A 22,940-nucleotide genomic window follows, 5' to 3' on the forward strand; every position below is an offset into this window, starting at 1 on the left:
GGCGACAAAAATCAGCGTCCCTGGAAGAAACGGCTGCTTTGGAGGGTGGACTCTATGGCGGTATATCCCACGGAGGTCCCTCCCCTAGCTCTGCCCCCAGCTCTCCAGTAATTGCCCATCCAGGAACTGGTAACCCTGGATTCTCTCACTACAGATGCTGATTTCCTGCTTTTCATACAACTCCCTCAAGAGGGGCCAGGAAGCAATTTTTTCCAGGCCATTTTGGCCAGGGATCCTGGAGGGTGTCTTGCCATCTTCTGGGCATGGAGCGAGGGTCACTGGGGGTGTGAAGGTAGTTGTGAATTTCCTGCATTGTGCAGGGGGTTGGACTAGATGACTCTGGAGATCCCTTCCAACCCTTTGTTTTCTAAAAATGATGTTCTAGAGGACCGTCTTGAGTTCTGACCAAATAACACAGAGAGGAAGTTATAAAAATGTACACTTTATTACACCTTCAGGTAGGATACAGCACAAGTTCTTACAATCCTACTGGTCAAGTACAAATGTGTTATGTTCATAAAGATATTTACAAAACCCTATCACACTCTGGAGGTGGAGGGAGGAAGAAAGGGGGCAGGAGAAGTCATCACTTTCACTGTATGTGGAAGCAGGAATTGCCTCTGTTGACATAATCAAAACCAGAACACTTGACACGGTTAAATGGTTTGGGGGGGGGCAGAAGGGGAGGGCTGTACCTCTGTTTTGCACACTACATTGCAGTCACGCAGGAATTTTTTTAAACAAGAGAAAACAATATGAGAAGTAAAACCAGGGCTACCTAACACATTAAAACAAACAGATGAATGTCAGTATAGCATACAGAAATGGGTGAAATCTTATCAAGAACGGCATCCTATGCAAGTCCCAACTGAAACAAAACACAAGCAGCTGTTAAATCTCAAACCTGCTTCTGTGCAAAGCCCCCCTTCATTTCACGTAACTGACGCAGGAACTGCCCCAGGCAGTTTTCTGCCCCATGTCTGAAGTTGTCTGGACTGTGCAATTTAACTACTCCACATACTAGAAGTTCTCCAAAATACAAACCGATACTGTTTGGGGACGGGTTCAAAAACAGCGTTGGGAGGGAGGATCTAACATACAAATAGTTTCTCTCTCACACACACACACACACACACACACATATATCTAAAAATGATCCTCCAAGAAAAGAATGACACTGCAGGAGGAAAACATGTCAGTGAATTAAGGGCAGGAACTCTGCAGAGAGGTCAGGTTCTGAGCTAACTCAGATACCTAGGAGGCGGGCCACTGATTGTGCCTCTATACCAAAACCAATCTGACTAGTACCATGATGTGCAGGATACGAGTGTGGGCCACCTAGGGAACCGTGAGCTTTGGACCTTTCCTGCAGTCAGCACCAGGAGAGAAGCCTGGAAACGGTCCAGTCTCATTTTAAAATCTAAAGCCTTCGCCCTTCCCATCTGTAGCAGGAGTGGCTAACCACGTCTCCAGCTGTGCTCAGAAGTTCCACGGTATGCACATGCTCTCCTCTTTTGGATCATGGCCTTAGACGTCTCTGTATTCTCGCAAGACTCTTTTGCTACATCTCTGGGGGGAGGGAGGGGAGAATTAAAAAGCCATTCCCCCCACTCCTCAAATAAGCCACTTGTTTTTAAAAAAAACACCCCTACCTTTTTGTCCTAATGGCCCGCTGAGCAGTGTGGCAGCCAAAACTAATTCAGGGCCCAGAGCAATGTCCGATTCGTGGGCTAAGAAAGATGTTTAGCTTTTTAAGCAAATCTGTACAGTACGAAGAAAGTGGGGGGGGGGGGGAGAAGCTGCTGCTATCCCAAACGGATTCTTCCCTGCTCAGGAACTCAGAACAGCAAAGTGGAACGCTCTGCAGAATTAGGAACTCGAATACCCAACTGAAACCTTCAGGAAAGGAACAGTAAACATTAAAATCTTATTCTTTATTCAACTGAAGAATCGAATAGACTTGGAATTTTGCATTTCTTCCTCCAGAGCAGAAATGGTAACGAATGTTTTTAAAAAGATCTGAAATCCACATCCCCTCCCTCCCTGCCAAAGTCTGGATGGCCCGAGAGAAACAAGGACGACAAAAACCATTTGCTTAGCAATATCAATCAAACATTTCCTTTTACAAATTATGGGGGTGGGGGGGGCGAGTGGGAAGGATGGGGTTACAATTCAACACACAGCTACTATCACACAGTATATTTTTTGTCTCTCCAAAAACCCACATGCCTACAATATTCATTATGTAAAAAATGGAAAATGAGGGCCTAAGGACAGGGGCTTCAAAAACTGTACATCAAACAAACAAACAAAAACTCCAACAGAACAAAATTCAAACTAGCAAATGTTTAGTTAAAAAGACTTACCAAAAATGGAGCCTGGAATATGGTTCATAATTACAGATATTTACAAATCTTCACATTTATTGGCAAAAAGTATGCAGGGAGAGCTTTCGCTTTGTCCAGTTTTGCCCCCTCCTCATTAAACAAAGGGCTTGCTAGAATGCAACTTCCGATGGAGGGGACGGTTCGGCCAGCTGCAATCTGGGGCCTGCTGCCTTCTCACTCGAGACAGGCAAGTCACTCTGGCAGTGATGACAATTGTCTAGAATAGGCAGACAAAATTCTACAGAAACTCAAAAACAATCTCATTGTTACATTTTTCTGGAAACAGGCAGAGGACGAATTTTTAAATATTTACACTATATATGGTTTGAACAAGCAGAGAAAAATAGGACAAAGTTCTTCTGGAACAATGTGGAAGCGAGGATTTAATCCCAACACATATTCTAGCTTGGAAAGATGTTCTCCACAGCCGCCATCCATTATCTCCCTGCACAATGGAGAGGGCTCGCAGCCTCGTGGAAGAAACGGTTCTTGCGAGAAACTTGCCTGGCACTTGGGGAGAGCACAAAAAGCTGCGTTTCCCTGCTCCCCACCGGTCACGCTTTATGCTCAACTGGGCTTGCTGGGTGCTTTTAATCTGACCGGGGCCCTCATTTGCACTTTCGCTTGCTGCGTCTGGCTGTCGGCAGGTGCCGATGCCTGGGTTGGGTTCGGTACCCCCGGACCCTGAATCTGGGGCGACGCTGTCGTGACCACCTGCTGCTGAATCAGTTTCTGCTGGACGACTTGAGCAGTGGCAGGGGTGGCCGGGATCACTTGGACTTGCTGCTGTCCAGCTGTCGTCTGGGACAAAGTCACCGTCTGTGGCTGACCTTGAACCTGCATCAGGGAAGCGGAGGAGACAAATCAATTCCCTAGGGAGTAACTCACTTTCTACGCTTCCAGTCCTTCTCTTAAGGGGACGCTGCTCTAGTCACAGTCCCCAAACATTTGGAAATGGAAATAGTCAAGGTGGGCATCCTAGATTTCTGGCTGTGCATCTTACATCCAGGACATGAAGAAAATGCACAAGAACACCACACACACACACACGATTCTGCACCCAAGCACTGCAAAGTTTAGGATCTGATCAGGGGTCCCCTGTCTTTTTGAGCCTGTGGCACTTTTGGAATTCTGACACAGAGCCGTGGGTGCAGTCACAAAACGGCTGCCACAAAATTGCTGCTCAGCTTACCTTCACTCACACAGACAAGATCTTTGTGCTGTGGCAGCAGCTGCTGCCAAAGCAATGTTTTAAAAAATCTGTTCTGCCAATCAAATCTCCGACGGCCAATCAGAAGTTTTGCTGGGCAAAAGTCCTGGCTGGCCCCATACTCTTTAAAAACACTCGGTGGGTGCCAGGAAAGGTGTTGATGGGTGCCATGGAGCCCATGGACACCATGAAGGGACCCCTGGAATAGATTTTGCAAATCCCCTTACGATTCCACCTTATGGAACAGCCTGCCTGATGAAGTTAGGAGGGCTCCCATTCTCTTGGCTTTCTGCAATCTCTGCAAAATTGAATTATCAGGAGGGTCTTTTTACACGGGTGGGAAGGCTGTAACTGTAAGGAAATGGTGCAAAGAGACGCAAAAGACAGGGACTACAGATTATAGTACTGTATAGTGTCTGTTACTGTATGTTCTGCTGGGTGGTTTCTGCACTGTTTAATATGTCATGAGTAAATTACTCATGATTTGTCTCAGTTCTATATTGGGCTTCTGCTTTTTTCCAAATTTCTGCAAATTTTGCACTTGTATATTTGTGTTGTTTATTGAATGTCCCAGCTGTTGATCATATTTACACTGTGTATTCCGCCTTGAGTCTCAGCGAGAAAGGCAGACTACACATAACATAATAAAAATAACTAATTTCTCTTATAATAAACATAATGCTGAAAGTGAATACATGGAATACACGAAGCTATCTTAGCCGAAACAAAACCATTCTGTGACTCTTACCTGCTGGGAAACGGACACCATTTGCTGAATATTGGCCACTGCCGCCTGCTGTGAGACCACTTGAGGAATCTTTGCAACCTTTAAAAAGATGCAATGGGAGGGAGTGCAGAGAAGGGCTCTGAGTCAAAATAAAACTTGTATTCTGCAAGTATTTGTTTTCGGACTGCAGGATCCACACGAGTCCTTTTGGGGGTTGGGGGGAAAGGCCACTGAATCAGAGCAGGGCACAGCATAGGGGCTTGTGGTATGGATTGTCAGTACTGACTACCAGCTCCGTCGGGGGGAAGGGGGGAGCCAAGTTTCCTGTACCTGTATCTGGGTCTGGACTTGCTGGGTTCCACCAGGTTTCTGGGCTTGAGAAATGGGGGTAGTTAGGAACTGTGTTTTGATGGCTGGCTGCGTGGCATAGGTGACTTTCTGCTGCTGCGACGACGGCTGTTGAGCTTGGACAGTGACTTGCTGTGGATTTATCTGAAGAGGCAATACACAGTTAAACAGGCTAGTTATCAATAACGGTATGTAGCAGCTGTAGAACACTTTTTTTTTTTTTTTTGCACTCAATACAAAGCCTTCTGAGTCCAGGGCAATTTTGAAGGTGCACTTAAGGGTGGGCGTCTAGCCCGCTGACTTCAAAAGTAAGCCATGATTATGCCAGAATGCAAAAGGGGAGCCATGTCAGTCTGTCGTAGCAAAATCAAACAAAAATCCGGCAGCACCTTCAGCACTAACAACATTTATTTCCATATGAGATTTCATGGGTCACAGACTGCATCATCACACAGAAGCATGATGGAAAACTGCACTGGGAAATTTTATGAGGCCGTTGGGAGGGGAGGGGAGTGAAGGTTTGGTGTAAATTAATATCAGCCTTTCAGGAGTACATTTAAATGCAAAGGGTAAAGGGAGGGGTTGCTGTAGAATGGGCAGGCGGTGTAATTCTGCCCCGTAATATTTCCCAATATAATTCTCAATCACGTATCTGTCCGATGAAGTGGGCTGTGACCTACAAAAACACATACTGGAATAAACATCGTTAGTCTTTGAGGTGTAATGGGGCTTTTCATTTTCAGTGCGATTATCCAGGCTCGTTCCCCACCTCTGGCTGGCATCGAACAGCAGCCCCAATCCAGCTTCCCCGGAGAAGGCGCGTGCAAGGCTTGCAAAAGAGCTGCTGGTTTCAACAAATTGCCAGAGTGGAAAAGGAGCATAAGGAAGATAGCAAGAGCAGGAGGAGAGACCTTTTGCTGAACAGCAGCCTGTCCTTGGGCGACCTGGGGCTGGATGGCTTTCTGCTGCTGGGCTGCTTGGTGATGTTGCTTGAGCTTCAAAAGCTGCTGGACATGCAAGGGCTGGGCCACCACCGTCTGCCCTCCTGCACGGGACGAAAAAGAACAGAGCTATGTGCTTGGTTCTGCTCGTTCCAAGATGAGGCCTGAGATTCCCAAGGGACGCAAAGCACCCAGGACTGACAATGGCTGCCAGCGGGGCAGGGGTGCTTACACTGCAGTCTGCAGGACCGCCACCAAAAGCAACAGCACAGAAATACACGGGGAGTCAAATGCCACATTCAGCCCCAACTCCATCGACTCTCACATACAGATGCATCAAACTATCGAACTTGCAGGGGTCGGGAGGGGAATGGTATACACGAAACACAGAACTGTCCCTTTCAGACTACCAGATGCTATTTCCTGCAATGAAACACTGAAGGCCCTGAATTTTAATTTGCAGGATTTTCAGGGAGCTTCCTGCTCAGCAGCCAGAATGGTAAGAAAATGTGGTGGTCCAAACAGAACACAGGACCCAAAGCTAGGGACTCACAATTACTACTAAGCTTATGAATCACTGACCCATGGGGAAAGGAGTGAGCCATGCCCCCCAAGGAGCATGCAAGGTTTTTTTTTCTAACAGGTGACTGTGGGGAAAACAGAGCGCTCGGTGCTATAGGATGGCAGCGATTCCGACCCTGAAAACTGAGGTTAGGATGTTACACAGCAAAACTACGAGAGGCGTTTTCGCAGACTCCTTAAGCTAGTCACTCTGATGCCTTCACTGAACGCCGTCCAACTTTGTGTTGAAGCAAAGATTTCATAACTGCGAAACAGCAGCTACTAGGGTGAATTTCAGAGGGGGGGCTGGAGAGGAGGATTCACCATTACTGGTCAGCCCAACAACTGACCAGTTAGCTCAAATGAATACAGGGAATTCAGATTCCTCCGCTGACCACCTCCCCCCCCCCCAGCTCTTCAGGTCTTGTTCCCCTTTTAAAGTTGCCACGTCCCAGTGCAGAAATGACAGTAGAAGGTTCACCTGGCAGAACTCCTCTGGGTCAGTGGCTTGACTCTACATAGCCCAGCCACCCTCTTCCTTGGCACTCTCGTCTCCCTCTCCTGACTTTAAAAGCTGTGTAGTTTCTTCACGGCTCCTCTCTTTCTGGGCCCTTCTAGACTCAATTTCCTATCTCCATCATCTCCCTCAAGCTATCGACCCCACCTAGCTGCATCAGGTTCTTCCCATATCTTTTGCTTTCCCTTGCCTCACTCCTTAGCCCCCCCTTCCCCCCTCCCAACTTCAAGGACTACTTCCCAGTCCTCATCTTGCCTCTGAGGTTTTAACCCAAGTCTAGCTGACCATTTCCCTTTCCTCACAGAAGCTGGACTTCAATCTGTGTAAGTTCCGCTGGCCAGAAGAACATTCTGTACCACCACAGCCTTGCAACCAATCCATGTCGCTGTGAAAAAGCACATTACAAAACAGGAGCTCATCTGTCTGTTTCATTGCTCTCAAGGAAGAAGAGAATGGAGGATGAATCAGAAAGAATGGTTCCTTTTCCCCTTCCTCTCAAAATGCCTTCTGTTTCAGGAAACTGTTGAGATACCTGCTGCCTTCTGCGGCTGCCCAATAGCAACACTAATTCCAGCGACGGTAACGGGGAGTGTGGTGACTCCAGCAGATGATACCACGGCTGCCGGCACAGACACGACTGGAGGTTTCGCCAAAGCCACCTGGGCCGCTTGTGGCGTCTGGGCCTGGATCTGACCTTGTGCTTGAAGCTGGGAAGCAGCAACACGAGTCTAAGCAGTAAGGAATTCAGATTATTGCACAGGAGTACAGAAGAGCAGCCTATTCAACTCAGGGATAAGCAGTGCGGGAAAGAGGGGCCAAACTTCACTGTGCCTGAGATCTTGGAGAACTGCCTGCCAGTTAGAGCAGACGACATTGAGTGAGACAGACTGAATTCAAGATGCATTTTCCCTGTGCAGGGAGATGCCTACATGCCCCACACAGGTACCCAGCTTGTGACTCTCCTACAAGGGGACGTATGCAAGTATTTTCATAATACTCGAAGAGAACACATGAATCAGGGATTTGTTTAGAAGTGGTGGAATGGGCAGCAATGGGATATGTGTGGGAGGAGGCCTGCAACCTTTGTCCCATGAAATAACGTTGCATGTTGACTGCTGAAAACCCAACCTAAAAGCTCCACCCCTCACTTAGTTGCTAAGCATTAAATGCCAAAATGAACCACTCTCTGTTTCATGCTACCCTCTTGAATCATGAGGGCTAGATACTTACTTGGTGTGTTTTCCAAGGCAGTTCAGATCCTCAGTCCTCCATGGGACTTTCCCACACATACCTTTGAGTTGCCTCATTCTGCCATTGATCATGTCAGCTGGGCAGCACTCCCCCATCTCACTCCAAAGTACAGCCATGTGAGGGGTACCCAATGGAGGTGCTAACTGCAAAAAACGAGGCAACGCACCAGGCGAGCAACCTGCAGGTTGGTGACGGTGGTGCCCGTCAGGACCGCCCCGGACCTTGGCGCTGCGACCGCTGTGAGCTGCTGGGGCTGCTGCTGCTGCACTTGGACTTGTGAGCTCTGCTGCGGGGCTCCCGCCTGCGCCTGCTGCTGGGCAGCTTGCTGCTGGGGTAGCTGCAGCTTCTGCTTCTGCAACTTGATCAGCTGCTCCTGAAAGGAGAGAACATGTCACCCCCATACACCCCTTGCCGTCCGCGCCACTCATGCGCTTTAGAGAGGGGAAAGAAGAGCCTGCTGCTGGAAGCTGCTCTGAACATGCAGACTTCTTTTTCTGGAGTCAGGGGAGAGGCTGATCTTGCCTTGGATCCTGGAGACCTGTTCGGGGAGCAGTGGTGCTGGGTGGCAGCACAGCCTCTTGCAGCAAGGAAAGGGACACGTAAAAAGCACCTCCAGTATGGATCTGCGACCCCAACCCATTGAGATCATGGTTTTTTTTACTTTCTATTACGTATTTATTGAGTTGGGGGGTTCAGACTTCACAAACAACCGTTTTGACTCCTGGTGGCAGGCAAGGAAGAAAGTACAATTCATTGTGAGATGAATTCAGACACCACAACAATTGGTAATTTGTAACAAACCCACGATGGGCAAGGGAATGGAAGAGCCATGAGCAAGGTGTGCGGCTCCTTCCCTCTAAGACAAGCCATGCAGCATGGGAGGCAACCATATTTGCTGTGAGAACCCAAAAACTCAGGAAAGCATTTGCGGAGACTCACCGGGTCCACTGGCAAGTTGATAATCGGTAATAGGTTTTATTGCTCTTTAATTTTAGTCTTATATTTTACTGTCGTATTTTCATTATACAGGCTGATCAAGGAACTGAACCGCCTTCCCCCAGCCCATGAACAAATTACGCATGACAAAAACAGTGCAAAATGCCCAGTTTGCATAAAACCTGTACCAGTCACAGAATTCCTATTTTCTTGGCACAGTATCTGGGCAGGTGTCCTCTGCCCCAGAAGCGTGGGTCACCCTTTTCTCCAAAGCACAAAATGTGAGACTATAAAGGAGGTGAAGCACACATTTTTCTGAAAACCGTCACAGACATGCAAATTCCCACCCGTTCTCTGATCGCCTCTAGCTGTTCGAGAAGCACCGCGGTCTAGCATTTAGCGTGCTGGACTGAGAGTAGGGAGACATGGGTACAAATCCTCACTTGGCCATGAATCTCAGTGGATGACCTCAGGCCAGTGATTCTCACAGAGAATCTGTTGGCAGAATGAAAAAGGGGAAAGGGAGACCCGTATATGCTAAGATAAAAATGCACTGGGTTTTTTTTAAAATTGAGATAGACTCACAGAGCTGAGACCAGCAGTCAAATTCAGTGGCAGGGTTTCATCCTGCCATCCCTTTGAGTCAGCAACACTTGAGTGACTCCGTAAGGAGAAACTCACGCAATGCTCCAGACCACAGCAACATGACAAGGACTCACCTGCGACAGCTTCCCCACAGTCTTTATCTGGGCTGGTGGCTGGGCCTGAGCCTGGGCCTGAATCTGGGGGACCTGGACTTGCGCTGCTGCTGCTTGCTGTTGCTGCCGCAGGAGCTGGAAGTGAGCTGGAGAGATGGTTTTCCCCGAAAGCTGAACGCCTGCTGAAGCTGCTGAAATAGAGAAATGTGAGACACATTAAGAGCTAGTGTGGGGTAATGGTTAGAGTACAAGACCAGACATGGGAGACCAGAGTTCTAGTTCCTGCTTGGGCCATCAAGGTCATGGCTAGTCCCTCTCCCCCTAACCTAAATCACAGGGTTGCTGGAAGGATAAAATAGCAGAGGAGAGAACCACATGTGGTATAGTGGTTAGAGCAGAGGTCCCCAATGTGGTGCCCATGGGGACAACTGTGCCCGCTGACACCTTTCCTTGTGCCCACCAAGTGATTTTAGAAAGTGGGTGGGGCCAGCTGGGGCTTTTGCAAAGCATGGCTTCTGATTGGTCATTGGAGTGCTGATTGGCCATGCAGATTTTTAAAAACATTGCTTTGGAAGAAGCTGCTTCCACCACAGCGCAAGGATGTTCACTGAGTGACTGAAGTTTAGCTGTAGCAGCCATTTAGTGGCTGGCTCTGTCTCCTGCAGCAGCCATTTTGTTGCTGTGCCTACCACACTGTCAGAATTCCAAATGTGCCCACAGGCTCAAAAAGTTTGGGGACCTCTGGACTAGAGGAGTGGACTAGGATTTGGGAAACCCAGGTTTGAATCCCCACTCTGCCATGAAAGCTTGCTGGGTGACCTTGGGCCATCCCCCATTCTCACCCTAGCCTACTTCACAGGGTTGTTGTTGAGGATAAAAATAGAGAATGATGTAAGCTGCTTGGGATCCCCCAGGAAAATAAGGTGGAGTACAAATGAAATAAATAAATAAATATACCATCCTGAGCAGTCTGGAAGATGGATGAGACAGACAGATATACAGAGAAATTTTGTTAAAAATTAAAACTCGCTTAATTTCAATTCAAAATGGGCATCTGAGTGTGGTTAATGTAATTTTAATTCCCGAGATGCCTTTTGGGGCTGAAGATTCATTCTGATCAGGGAGCTGGGCCCATTCCTTCCTCCTCTTTGGACATTTTGTCCACTGGCACAGGAACAAAAGTACTAAAATCCTTTCCTAGTGGCTTTCCAGGAAAAAAAATACAAGCTGGGATTTTATTGTTTATTTAAATAATAGTTCTTGATCCAATTTTCTCTTCCTATTTAGAAACTGAAAAAAGAAATGTGATCCACAAACATGTTGTGCTCACTGGCAATCACTTGAAAACTAGAGAAACTTGAAATGTAAAAACCTTATGGCCGATCTAGTAGTAAATTATGAACAGGCAGATGATGCTATATTCCAAGTCACAATTAAAATTCTGAAAATTAACGTTCTTTTACCTGGTGTGACCTGAGTGACTAAGGATCTTGGTTGAGTCTGAACCGGGGTGAGGTTGGTAGTCACCACAGCCGATGCTGTCACAGAGGTGACAGCTCGGACCCCTGGAGTAGACGCTATGGTCACCAGCTCCGCAGAGGCAGTAGGTGTTGCAGCTGTTCGTTGTTGAGTGTGTACTACCTGGGCTGCGGCAGTACCACCAGAAGCCTACAGGAGGAGGAAAGATATTAATCCTCACAGCATCCTATTGGCTCACTTCAGACATCACACCAAACCACAATTTGCATTTTCCACACACAAAACCATGGCTTACAGATGCTTGTCTGCTTTGGTCTTCCATCTGCTCAGAGCTCAGGGTCATAAATTGATTCACATTTTTGTGGTATAGCAGCCTCTGGAGATTAAATGGCTGAAACCATGGCTGCAGATTCAGACACTGTGCCAAATCCCAGTGACCAGAACAAACCCAAGGTTTTGCAAACTCATGGTAAGCAATGCTGGCTTGCTGGCCAATCTCCGAGCATGGCCTGTCAGTTCATCAGTTCAGATATTAAGCTGTACCCAAGTTAGACTTCTGTAGTCACGATTCGGCGTGACATCTGAACCAAGCCAACATCTTGTATCTATAATCTCTCTTCTGGAATTATTCTCATAGATTTGAAAACATTTCATCAGATGGGTCACTCACCCAAGATTGAAACTGAAAGCTAGTGCATGTGTGTGCTTTCTAATGTCCTATTTTTCTTAAAGATAAAAAGTTAATGCCACAGCTGGAGAAAGAAACTGCCATCGGGTGAATGATCGTGCAACACGATGCTAAATTATTTACTGATAAACCTATTTCTGACCGTATACATTTGCCTTCTGTTATAGAAAATTCCATAGTACTCCATGACATTTACTTGGTCAGTGGGCTAGGCCATGTAGCCAGCATTTGTGACACATCATCAGTGGCGTCCCAACCCTGCAATGAATACTGACCAAACACCCAAGGACACATGCAGCCAAATACTAAACAGGATTCTTCTTGCTCCTTAGCTCTGGGTGTCCTGCCCACATCCGTATGTTTTTTCAAAGAGTCTTTATAGCTGCCAGAATAGACGTAGCCTCCTTCTTTGACCACCACAGGGCTTCCATGCCTCCTGGTGGCTACCACTGATTTGAAGCATACGTCCCTCTGAATGAGATGGCAAGGACAGCAGCCTTCTGACTGCATAGGCCACCTGGTCAGGATTGGCCCCAAGTGTAGTCAGCATGGCCTCAGCTATCATGTCTGTACAAGTGCATGCACAGAGACACACATCCCAGATTTCTTCGCACGAAGCGGTCACTTATCAAAAAAGACCTCTGGCGTGCTTTACATTTACAAGGAGACACAAACCACCTGGCTCAACAGCGACATGACTGAAAGGCAGCCCCATTTTCAGAGTTTGATTATTTCCAGGGAACGGATGCCCCAGCCAATATGTATTTCATGCACCCGTCTGACTTCTTTAAAGGGTTGTCTGTCTGCCACTGACCTAATGTTGAAATGACACTTGGGGTATTTCAAGTTACTCACTGCCAGAGTCCCGGGTATCACGGGTGATGCCAGCCTTTTGTTGATCGGCTGAAAGGTCGCTGCAGGGGCTCCAGGCACAGTGTTCACAATAACATTCCCACTCACAGTAGCTGAAAGCAAAGCCAACGTCACTCAGGGACCACAACAGAAACGGACATCCTAGGTTTTCGTTTTCTCACAACCCACAATGTTTCGTTACACCAGATATCGCTTACCTGTCTGTATGCTTGTTCCAGTGACTGATGTTTTCATTGTGCCAGCCTGGTTTGAAAAAAAATATATCCTCAAGTGAGAAACTGAATTGATCCTGCATAGATTTACAGTACTACTCACAAGTGCTCGTTCATGAAGCAACTTCATGACAATTAGCAGAAGTCCCAATAAACTTAACTGGAAATCAAAAAGCTACTTACTCAATCTGTCTAAGAGCGGAACCACAAATGACAAAAGGCACAGGTTGGACACTTGTCAGCTTCCCTCAAGTTTTGATGGGAAATGTAGGCATCCTGGCCTTGCAGCTTGGCTCTCCGACTGCTGTCCAACGGACTTTTCAACTGTCACTTGTCCAACATTCCGCCAAGCTGCCTACATTTCCCGCCAAAACTTGAGGGAAGCTGACAAGGGTCCAATCTGTGCCTTTTGTCACTTGTGGTTCTGCTCTAAGTCTGCCCTGAGGAGAATTTCAGATTCCACCTCTGTGAGCTCAGATGGGCAGTTCCAAAGGATGCTCGAATGACTACGTTATTATATTGGCGATGAGGAAATAACGTAAGAAGACAACTACTGGCACAGATCCAAAGTCCATGCAGCCCAGCACCCTGCTGCCCGCCAGATGAACTCGGAACTCCTACAAGCAGAGCACCGGGGCCGAATCCTCTACCTGCTCTCCTTGAAAATATGCTACCTCTGAACACGGGGATTCCTTTAGTCATCACGGCTAAGAGTTATGTTGGAGATATTTACAAACAAAGAGAGACAAGATAAACCTCAAAGAGCTTCAGAATCCAATGCGGAAAGAGCTTGGGACTTTTCAGTACAGAAAAAAGTGGATTATGACGGGACATGAGAGAGGCTTATGAAATTATGCATGGGTTGGATAAAATGGATACAGAGCACCTTTTTCTCCTCTTCCTTTAATATTAGAATTTGGGGGCATCCAATGAAGCTGGTGGGCAATGGGATTCGGACAGACAAAAGGAAACGCTTTCTTTACTCAATGAATAATCACACTGGCGGACGCAGTGATAGTCAGGAGCGTTGATGGCTTTAAAGGGAGTTAGACACATTCGTGGAGGGTAGGGCCCATCAATGGCCAAGGTGAATAAAGGGAACCTCTACACACACAGGCAGCATCTCTCTCAATACCGGTGCTAGGAGACAGCATCAGGGGAAAGCCTTGGCCTCTACGCCCTGCTTTATAGCCCTCCAAGGAAACTGCCTGGCCACTGAGTGAGGCTCCATGGACCACCGGTCTGATCCAGAAGGGCTCTTCTTATGTTCTACGGTTACAGCGTTTCTTTTTTTATCTGCTACCCTGCACTTTTTTAAAGGCCACAACAACAAGCATCTTGCTTTTGTACATCTTCCCTGCTTGGTTCACCTATAGGAGAATCCCACTCGCCCAAGGTGACCAAACGAATATTCATTCCCGAGCCAGCTGGCCCTGAATGTGTCTTACCAGCACTGCGGTGTTTGCCACAGTGGTAGCGGACGTCTGCACCACGGCCTGGGGCTGCTGGACCACTTGGGCTTGAGCCTGGGGCTGCGGCTGGGCTTGCGGGACTGCTGCTTGCTGAGCCTGCTGTTGGCCGGCTTGCTGTTGCTGCTGCTGCTGCTGCGGACCCGCCTGCTGCTGGGCTCTTTGCTGCTCAGCCAGAGCCTGAGCCATAAAAAAGGGAAAGAATCCCGGTAATGCACGGTTCTCCTCTCAAACCAACGGCAACTTAAGTATCTTCTGCACCAAAACACTCAAGAAGAAATTTTTTTGAACACGTTAGGAGTTGTATCGACTAAGAAATGCATTAAAAAGGCCGAAGTCCCTCCTTGCTTGCTCTTACACCTACAAACACCCACCCTGAAAGCCCACAACGGGGCCATTCTTTTGTTCCTTTCTTCCATGGAGAGATAAATCTTGCTGCACATAGTAGGAGAGACAACAAAAAAACAGCTTCCACAGTTTTAGTTATTTTTTTTCTCCCCTTCTCCCCCTTTAAATCTGGGAAGATCTGATCACAGATCTGTCAGCATCTCATATACAGGTTTTTTTTTAAAAAATTAAAACCTGCAAAGTTAGCCCTTCCTCCATCCTACCTTTTTCTCCTTGGCTATACGCTCTGCTCGGAGAGACGCAACTTGAATGGGAGGCAGAGGCTTATCATAGTTGATTCCACTGGAAAGAAGGCAGGATAAATTAAGCTTAGAAGTTTGGAAAATAACAATGTGTCTATTCCATCTCGGCTCTATTTATTTCCATGATCTCATAACCCAGGGAAGGTGCCAACAGCATCTCTGCCCCAGGCGCAAGTACCAGTAAGCTGCCTACCTCTCTGCTAGCACAGATGTGTGCTTTGGATTCTTCTGAAAGGGATTCATACCAAGCCTGAAACAAAACACAAAATACATTGTTGTAAGGCAACATCTCAAACATCCTTTATGACAAAAAACCCCGAAACGGCACACTTCTCAGGGAAGGAATCCTGGCATAGGTAGCAGGCCTAGCACAATCGCCCTTGTACTTCCACACAAAAAACTGCTGGTACGGAAACACACACAAACATGGGAAGCCTGCTGAAAGATATGGGTTTCGAGTGTGCTGGAAATAACTGTTTCTGGGAGGCTTCTTTACCGTACCAGTACACCTGGAGGGAAGGGCTAACTCACACATAGCAAGAGATTGATCCCTGCATTTCCAGATTTTGACTTCTGATGGAAAGGCACGTGGATGCAAGTGGGAGAACGACACACAGAGGAACGCTGGCCAATTGCATAAAAAGAAAAGACCAAGATAGTCCAAGAGGATCGATCCTGTGCCTTTTTTGATCCATGAGGTCTATCCCACATGTTTTGAAGTTCTACCTCAACCCTAGCCTTCTCCAGATTTTTGTCCATGCTGAATGCACCTTAAAGGGCAGCAGGATCGCACCAAACTACACCTGTATGTCTGGCTGCATGCATGCACACACCCCTATGCATGCACAAGAGTATGTACACCTCCACAGGACCGAATATGGCATATACAGACAAAGTCACAACCCTTCCAACATACTTTGCTGAAGATAATGGTATGCATGCTGCAGCCATATGACATAGCAAGCAACGGCATCAACAGCAGGGGTGTGGGATTCGGGTTTCCAATTTGGGATAAATACACCAATCGTACCTGATTTGTAAAGATTCGGGATTTTCGAATCAGGCCCAGCATGCAGGCCCCAATTCAGAAATGCCAAATCAAAGCTTCTCGAAGCGATTCAGGTCACTCCAAGAAGCTTTGGGGTTTTTTCAAACCCCACGGTTGGCTCCAGCTGACTGGCAGGGGGGGATCCTCCCCGCCGGCCAGCTGAAGTTTAATGGGCCAAGCGGCACGGAAAGGGCCTTTAAACTTCAGCTGGTCCACAGGGGAAATCCCCCTCCGCAGGCCAGATGAAGTGCAGGAAGCCCTGCCCCTACTTATTTCACCTGATGGGGGGGGGAGGAGGAAACCCCCCTCATCCCCCTCCCATCAAGTAAAATAAGCGGTGAGGCAGGATGTTTCAGTGTGCTCTGAATCTTCACGGAGCATACCGAAGTGGGGCAATAAGTGGTTTCTGAAGCAGCTTGCTTATTTGCGATTCTTTTCCCCGCTTCGGAAAATTCCAAAGTGGGAAAACCGAATCTTTCTGTCCCTGCACTCCCCTAATCATCAGGGTTGGAAAAGAAGCATCATTCTTTATTTATTTTTTAAATAAAGGATCCATCATCCAACTCCAGGTCTGCCCAGAGTTAAGAACAGTCACTCAGATTCCTTGGTCATGACAGGACATTTTCAAACCTCGTGCTGGACTCTTTTCCATGCCTACCCTGTCAAGGTTGCCCAAACACATGTGTAACAGAATTCAAAGACAACCAACCACCCCTGCCTGCTATAAACACAGAGAGCATATTTGCATTTCCAGAACACGGTCATGGGAAAGGTACAAACTTACAATGGTTTGATAGGGGGACTTCGCTTCCCCGCAATCATTTTCATGATCTCAAAATGATTAGTATAAAGCTGGGTGTGCGTTGCACCCTCGTCTTGGGCATACAGCTGACTGGTTCGAAGTGGGCGGCTGTTCTTTGTCTAAAGGCAAATGAACAACAAGGAGTTTTATGTGGAGCAAAGAGAAGAAGGGACAAAAACACATAGAGGAGCATCTGCTTTCATATCTACATATAGGAGAGTTCCCAAAATGTGTGCAAATACTAAGAATGGGATAAATATTCTGGACACATACCAGAATATTTACTGTATATTTACTGTTTACTGTATGCATCACCTTGGGCTACTGTGGTACAGAGCAGATGCAGTACTCCCAATCTCTTAAAAGACAGTTCAGACATGGGGGTTGGGAAGTTAGCCACAGACTTGCAAGCTCTACCAACCCTCCAAGCCTCGTGTGAAAATTTATCCTTCCTTCTTTTAGGTTTGTTTGGTTTTTTGAGCCAATCATAGTACAGCGTTACACTGACCAAGACTAGCTACAAACCAGCTTTTGGAACTAGAGTTTGAATCCGATTTCAAACTCTTGTTGAAAATAAATGTCCACATGAGTTGTGCCAACATCTGGGCAGCCATACCTGTGGCTAACTCTGTAAAGAGGATGGGGGGTGCAAACTAAAAGGGGAGGAAAGGAGAACAGTAAGCACACACCCAGCTCCTGATCCCCAGAGAGCCAGTATGGTATAGTGGTTAGAGTGTCAGACTAGGATCTGGGAGACCCCGGTTTGAATCCCCACTTTGCCATGGAAGCTTGCTGGGTGACATTCGGCCAGTCATACACACACAGCCTAAACTACCTCACAGCGTTGTTGCAAGGATAAAATGGAGGACAGGAGAATGATGTGTTCTCACTGAGGAGAAAGATGGGGGTATCAATGAAGTAAGTAAATAAACAAACAAACCAAGAGATTGGGAAATGTTATAGCCAGCACTAGGCCTGCATGCTGCTGATCAAAATGTTATCAATAACAGAAGGCTTACAGGAACAGAACACACCACAGAATTTGAAGAGAGAGAGAATTTAGAAACTGCTTCCAGCTCCCAAATGTTCTTAAAGTGACTGAATGGATCCTCAGATCCAAACCAGACAGACTGCGGTACTTCTGCCTTAGCATCACAGCAGACCTGCCAGATGAATCTCATGGCCCCACGTTACAAGCACACTGGTGCTGTTTGCTGCTTCTATTTAACTCCCATTTTTCCAAGGACAGCTCAGAAAAGATAAACTTGAGAGCTACTAAGCCCCTTGGAGGGAGAAACGGGAGCGCAGCCCTGACCTCTATGGCCAGCAAATGAAGAGGCAAATCTCAAAAGGATGCCGTTTATTTTTCAGAGAATGCTTTAGAGGAAAGTTAGTTTCTGCAATAAGGGGACCAAAGGGGAAGCGTTTGCCTTTGATGAAAGATTATGTGAAACTCAAAAGGCACATGATGAGAAGATAATGTGGTGAAGGAAAAATGTTTTGCACCCAGAAGTCTGCCTCTTCAGTTTCCCCTGGTCTCCAGTGCTCTTAGATCATGTACTAGGCACATGTACTAGGCACATATGCTTGCTACAAGCCTGGCTTCCCAACACTATGTTAACCTGCAACACCCCCAGGACTTCCCCCTAAAGGTATTTTACTCATCTGAAAGAAGTTAAACAGGAGCTATACCCACCTGGTCCGCCCACCCCTTCTTCACATTAAGGATCTACAGAAAACTATTTAGATATATAGACTTATTTCAACTACCACCACTACTTTGAAATTAGGTTTCTGCAGCTGAAAATTGGGGGTGATACATTACCTGATGGGGCGTTGCAGGGATTAATTCATTAAATGTCTGCAAAGCAATCAGATTTCAAAATGAAAAGTAAAAAAAATGCTAGCAACAGAACGTTTAAAAAAAAAAGTACTAATTGAAATAAACATGCGGAATGAGGTGGCATTTCTGGGAGGTGGACAAACACTGTTTTCTTTCTTTTCTTTTTTTAAGGAATGCAAACTGTCTAAAGGGGCTCGTGGTGAGAATTGCTCTTTTAATTAATTGCTTTTTGAGACAAGGACGCCTGGCGCCACGATCTACTCTGCCAACGCGAAAGGAACGCGAAGGCTTTCAAACAGCTGACGGAGCATTCAAATGGGGACTCAAAACACAAATTGCCTCCTTCTCCTGGTGTCCACCTCTGCGGATGCTTAAGATGCCAGACTGTCTGCACCGGAACAACAATTTATAAGTGCACACCTTATATATGCTTTTTGTCTTCTTCTTAGGATTCGCTTCATACATAAGCTGTAAAATAAGAAGCAAAGTTTGACTTTCTGCGATGGGTTTGGGGGAGATTAGTGACATAAACAGGATGTCTCTATCAGAGCCAGTGTTGCACAGTGGACAAAGGGGGAGCCCAAAGGCCTGGGAGATCAGGGGTCACATCCCTGATCAATTGAAGAAAAGGGGGGGGGGAAGCATGCCAGAAGGCCTTGGACAAGCCACTATATCTCAGTTCCCCTCCTGTAAAATGGGCATAATGGTATCCTACCTGTTAAGCATGCTGGATATTTTTTTTAAAGGAGTGTGCCACATCAAATATTACAAAAAAAGGATTTTTTTTAAAAGTTCAAATATGAGGAAGCTGACATCGCTAACACCCCAAACCTGGTGCAAGCAAGGTGTGTATTTTTGCCAACACCCACCTTCCCTTCTTCTCGTGGAATGACGACGTTTTCGTAGCGGCTGCGGCACTGTTTCGGGGAGCGATACACGCGGCTGCAAGAGTTCACCACATCACAGACAAGGTCCCAGTTGGGTGTGTGAGCTGGGGACACGATAGCGAGGTTGAGCGGGAGCTCCAGCAACTGTTTGACTGCCTACAAGCAGGAGAAGAGAGAGAAAAAGAGAGGGTAGCAGAGAGAGAAGCTACTAGCAATATCATTCATCTCTTCGGTACTAAACGTGGTCAAATACCTTACAGAAAGACAGCAAAACGGGGCTGGTGGTGGATAAGGGAGAAGCCCTGCTTTTTCAGGATGTGTGTGTTTGGGAAATTCTTCAGATATTCAAAAAAATATCCCCCATCGTCACCCATGCGTTATCAGGACTGAGCGTGTTCATTTTTCTCAGAATGTCAAAAAAAGGGAATAGGGCTGTTCAGTTCAGGGGGCCATTGTCATAAGGGAATAGAATTTAGCCTATATTGCTCTGTTTACTGTATGCATCATCTTGCTCTTATAAGCATTTTCTATTTCTTGAAATCCATTTTCTGTATTTATGGTAAGTCATTTCTTAGGCTGTTCTCTGGTCTGCATTATCTTCTGACTTTGTAATCCTAGTCCTATTGCACTGTTTATTGGAGATTTTGTGTTGTCTGATTATGAGTCTCAGCAAGAAAGGTGGGCTATAAAGTAAGTAAATAAATAAAATTAAGGGAGGGGGGAACACGAAGAAAAGAGCAAATGATGGAAATATCAGCCTGCTAACCGCTCACAATATCCTCGTGGGAAAGAGGTGTGCTTCCTCTTCACTCAGTCCTCAACCACAGCAGTCTGTTCTACAGCACTGCTAAGCTCTGCCACCTTACACTGTAGTGAAGAGAAAAATCTCCCAACTGTTTAAGCCTTCCCCTTCCCAGAAATTCCTGGCAGGCCTCCTACTTGTTTTATATGGTACTTATGCCCAATAATCTGCTACAAAGTCTGTAGTGGGGCATGCAGAAGAGAGGCTGGCTTGTAAATGTAACCATGTGCAAATGGGCATTTAAATGAACCACAACTGGCAAAGTCCGCTGTTTCCCCTTCCCCCAGAAACTGGTGATGCTAGCCTAAGGGGAAGGCTTAGCCCAAACCATGCTCCTGTTCTCAGGTGTACAGGCTTTATACTCTCCCACATACACAGCTGCCATTTTCTCCTACGGGAGAAACAGGCTGGCATACTTGGTTGAGGGCTCTATTGCACCTGCTCCTGAATGACTCAGGGCACAAGGACGCCCAAAAAACACCTGTACCAACTTGGCTAGTAGATCTGTTGGAAGGGGGAGGCATTAATCCACCTCACCTGGAGCAGAGCCCAGTCTTCACTGATGAGCCATTCGGGGTTGTCTTGGCCAGCCTCTGCTGCCGGCTTCACAAGAGTGGGCAACGGCTTGGCAAACTGCGTCTGCTGTTTCAGAAGGATGTTTTTCTTTTGCTCTTTCCCCTCCCGCCGCATCTTCAGCATCCCTGGAGTTGCTCGGTCAAAAAGGGACCGGGGAGGAATGACCGTCTCTCCGTGGCGCTGCTTCTTCTTCCTCCCTGCAGCTGGAAGAGGGACACCAGGCTCAGTAAGCAACCGATATGGCAGGCGCAAAAAAGAATGAAAGAGTTCTAGTGCCAAGAGTCGCGTGGCAGTGTGTCTTTGACATCTCATGCCATAGCAGCACACCTCAACAGCCTCGACTTCAACTGTACACTGCAGCAGAGAAAAGCCACGGGGTTGGGTTCCTGTCCCCAAGTCACCAATTCCATGGTTTAGGGCAAGTGTTAACTGTGCTGCCCCAAGCCAATTCTTAGGGACTACAGAAGGTTCTCTGTACACGCAGGAGTTCTGTTGCCCACCTACAAGAACACTTCTGCATTTCTACAGAAGTGAAAAACCATGCATGTGTGTTAGGGTCTCCACAAAAATGAACCCTCTCCCCATCTCAGTTCACCATCCATAAAATTTCGGGCGGGGGAGGTTCATAATAGCCAATCTAATACCGGTGTTGTAAAAATAAACGAAGGACTTTGTGTGCTCAGCGTGCTTCCAGTAAGGTTGACGACGCAAGGTGACAATTGAGTTTGAACACACACAGCAGAACCTTGGTCTATCAAGGTCAGCAGCTCTCCAGGGCCTCAGGTGGATGCCTTTCCCATGAACTACTACTTGACCAGATACTGGAGATGGTGGGGATCGAACCTGGGACCTTTTACATGCAAAGCAGATGCTCTACTGTTGAGCCACAACCACTCTCCAACAAACAAAGCAAGCTGGAAAACAGTCATGGCAGTTAAGAGTTGATAAGGTAACATACATATTATATTTGGCTGATATTTGGAGCAACACCTCCTGTACTGGATCTTATTTCTTCTGCTGAACTTACTGGTTTTGCGACATCTCAGGGTCTTTGCCGTTCATCCATATTATCTGAACTAAGGACTGATTTATTTGATCAGCTATACATATTCAATCCTTGGACATTTCTGAGAGGTTTCCTGGAGGTCTCGCATCAAGGCACTGCCCCACTGAAACCTGCTTAGCTTTAACAATGAAACTGCATGAATAGAAGAGATCCTTCTGAGCCACGTCTTACATTCATAGGCACTCAGATTAAAACAGGGATTTTACTTGCAAAGGGGTCATGTTTAAGCAATTCATTGCTACCCCAATAAATGGCAGTTTCAGCATTCCACATACTGTTAAAGGAAACCCATTGAAGTGAACGACTGATGCCAAAGCCCATCTGTCAACTTTGCTTTTTACAGAAATTCCTTTATTCCTCGCAAAGTAAGGAAAAGCTCAATGCCCTTCTATCAGCCCAGATCCCAAACCAAACCAAACATTTACCAGATGGATCCGTTTTGTGGCGTTTGCGCTCCTTCCGGACGTACACAGGAGGCAGTTTGGATTCTGGGATCGGGGTGGTCTCATACATCAGACACATGACCGAGTCGATGTAAATGTCATTGTCATCTTGAGGTGGGGTGGGGGGAGTCCAAAGCTGCACAAAGCATCATGAGAGAGTTCATCCCTTGCTCGCTTACTGATCCCCCCACCACTACGCCCCTATTTCAGACGCAAAATAAAACAGTAACTCTGACGTACTGGCATTATTTCCGTCTGTCCATCTGGGCCTTCATAGACATATTCCTGTACAGGAAAAAGGAGACCACAGGATCAGCGGCTGGGACTCGTTTTAAGAACCATATGAAAGCGGAAAGATGCATTTACCTTGCTGTAGGCATCCTCCCGGGTGTATGTGAGAAGCTCCTCTTCCTCCCCATCCAAAAGCATCCGCTCCTCTTGTTCTTTCCGTTCCCTCAGATGATGGCTCTCCCACACCTTTTTTGCAGTTTTCACTTCCAACTAGACAATCAGAGAGGAGCATTAA

At 46.8% G+C, this 22,940-nt stretch overlaps 1 protein-coding gene across 2 annotated transcripts in view; it reads right to left on the reverse strand.

Annotated features, from left to right (window-relative positions):
• Positions 1-426: 426 nt before the first annotated feature.
• The window catches only part of EP400 (E1A binding protein p400), a 72,941-nt gene continuing 50,427 nt past the window's right edge, over positions 427-22,940 (reverse strand). For both annotated transcript variants that reach the window (XM_054996002.1, XM_054996000.1), the window contains 21 exons: positions 22,781-22,915; positions 22,655-22,699; positions 22,397-22,550; positions 20,867-21,108; positions 19,510-19,683; positions 19,061-19,108; positions 18,623-18,658; positions 16,780-16,916; positions 15,141-15,197; positions 14,909-14,987; positions 14,277-14,477; positions 12,814-12,859; positions 12,599-12,708; positions 11,040-11,244; positions 9,598-9,767; positions 8,109-8,315; positions 7,224-7,419; positions 5,584-5,717; positions 4,655-4,816; positions 4,346-4,423; positions 427-3,224 (listed from right to left, as the gene is read on the reverse strand). In XM_054996002.1, coding sequence (XP_054851977.1) covers positions 2,955-3,224; positions 4,346-4,423; positions 4,655-4,816; positions 5,584-5,717; positions 7,224-7,419; positions 8,109-8,315; positions 9,598-9,767; positions 11,040-11,244; positions 12,599-12,708; positions 12,814-12,859; positions 14,277-14,477; positions 14,909-14,987; positions 15,141-15,197; positions 16,780-16,916; positions 18,623-18,658; positions 19,061-19,108; positions 19,510-19,683; positions 20,867-21,108; positions 22,397-22,550; positions 22,655-22,699; positions 22,781-22,915 — 2,886 coding nt within the window. In that variant the 3' untranslated portion in view covers positions 427-2,954. The remainder of the gene's footprint in view (positions 3,225-4,345; positions 4,424-4,654; positions 4,817-5,583; positions 5,718-7,223; positions 7,420-8,108; positions 8,316-9,597; positions 9,768-11,039; positions 11,245-12,598; positions 12,709-12,813; positions 12,860-14,276; positions 14,478-14,908; positions 14,988-15,140; positions 15,198-16,779; positions 16,917-18,622; positions 18,659-19,060; positions 19,109-19,509; positions 19,684-20,866; positions 21,109-22,396; positions 22,551-22,654; positions 22,700-22,780; positions 22,916-22,940) is intronic.

The sequence above is a fragment of the Eublepharis macularius genome, chromosome 13, assembly GCF_028583425.1.
Source record: "Eublepharis macularius isolate TG4126 chromosome 13, MPM_Emac_v1.0, whole genome shotgun sequence".
NCBI classification, from domain to species: Eukaryota; Metazoa; Chordata; class Lepidosauria; order Squamata; family Eublepharidae; genus Eublepharis; species Eublepharis macularius.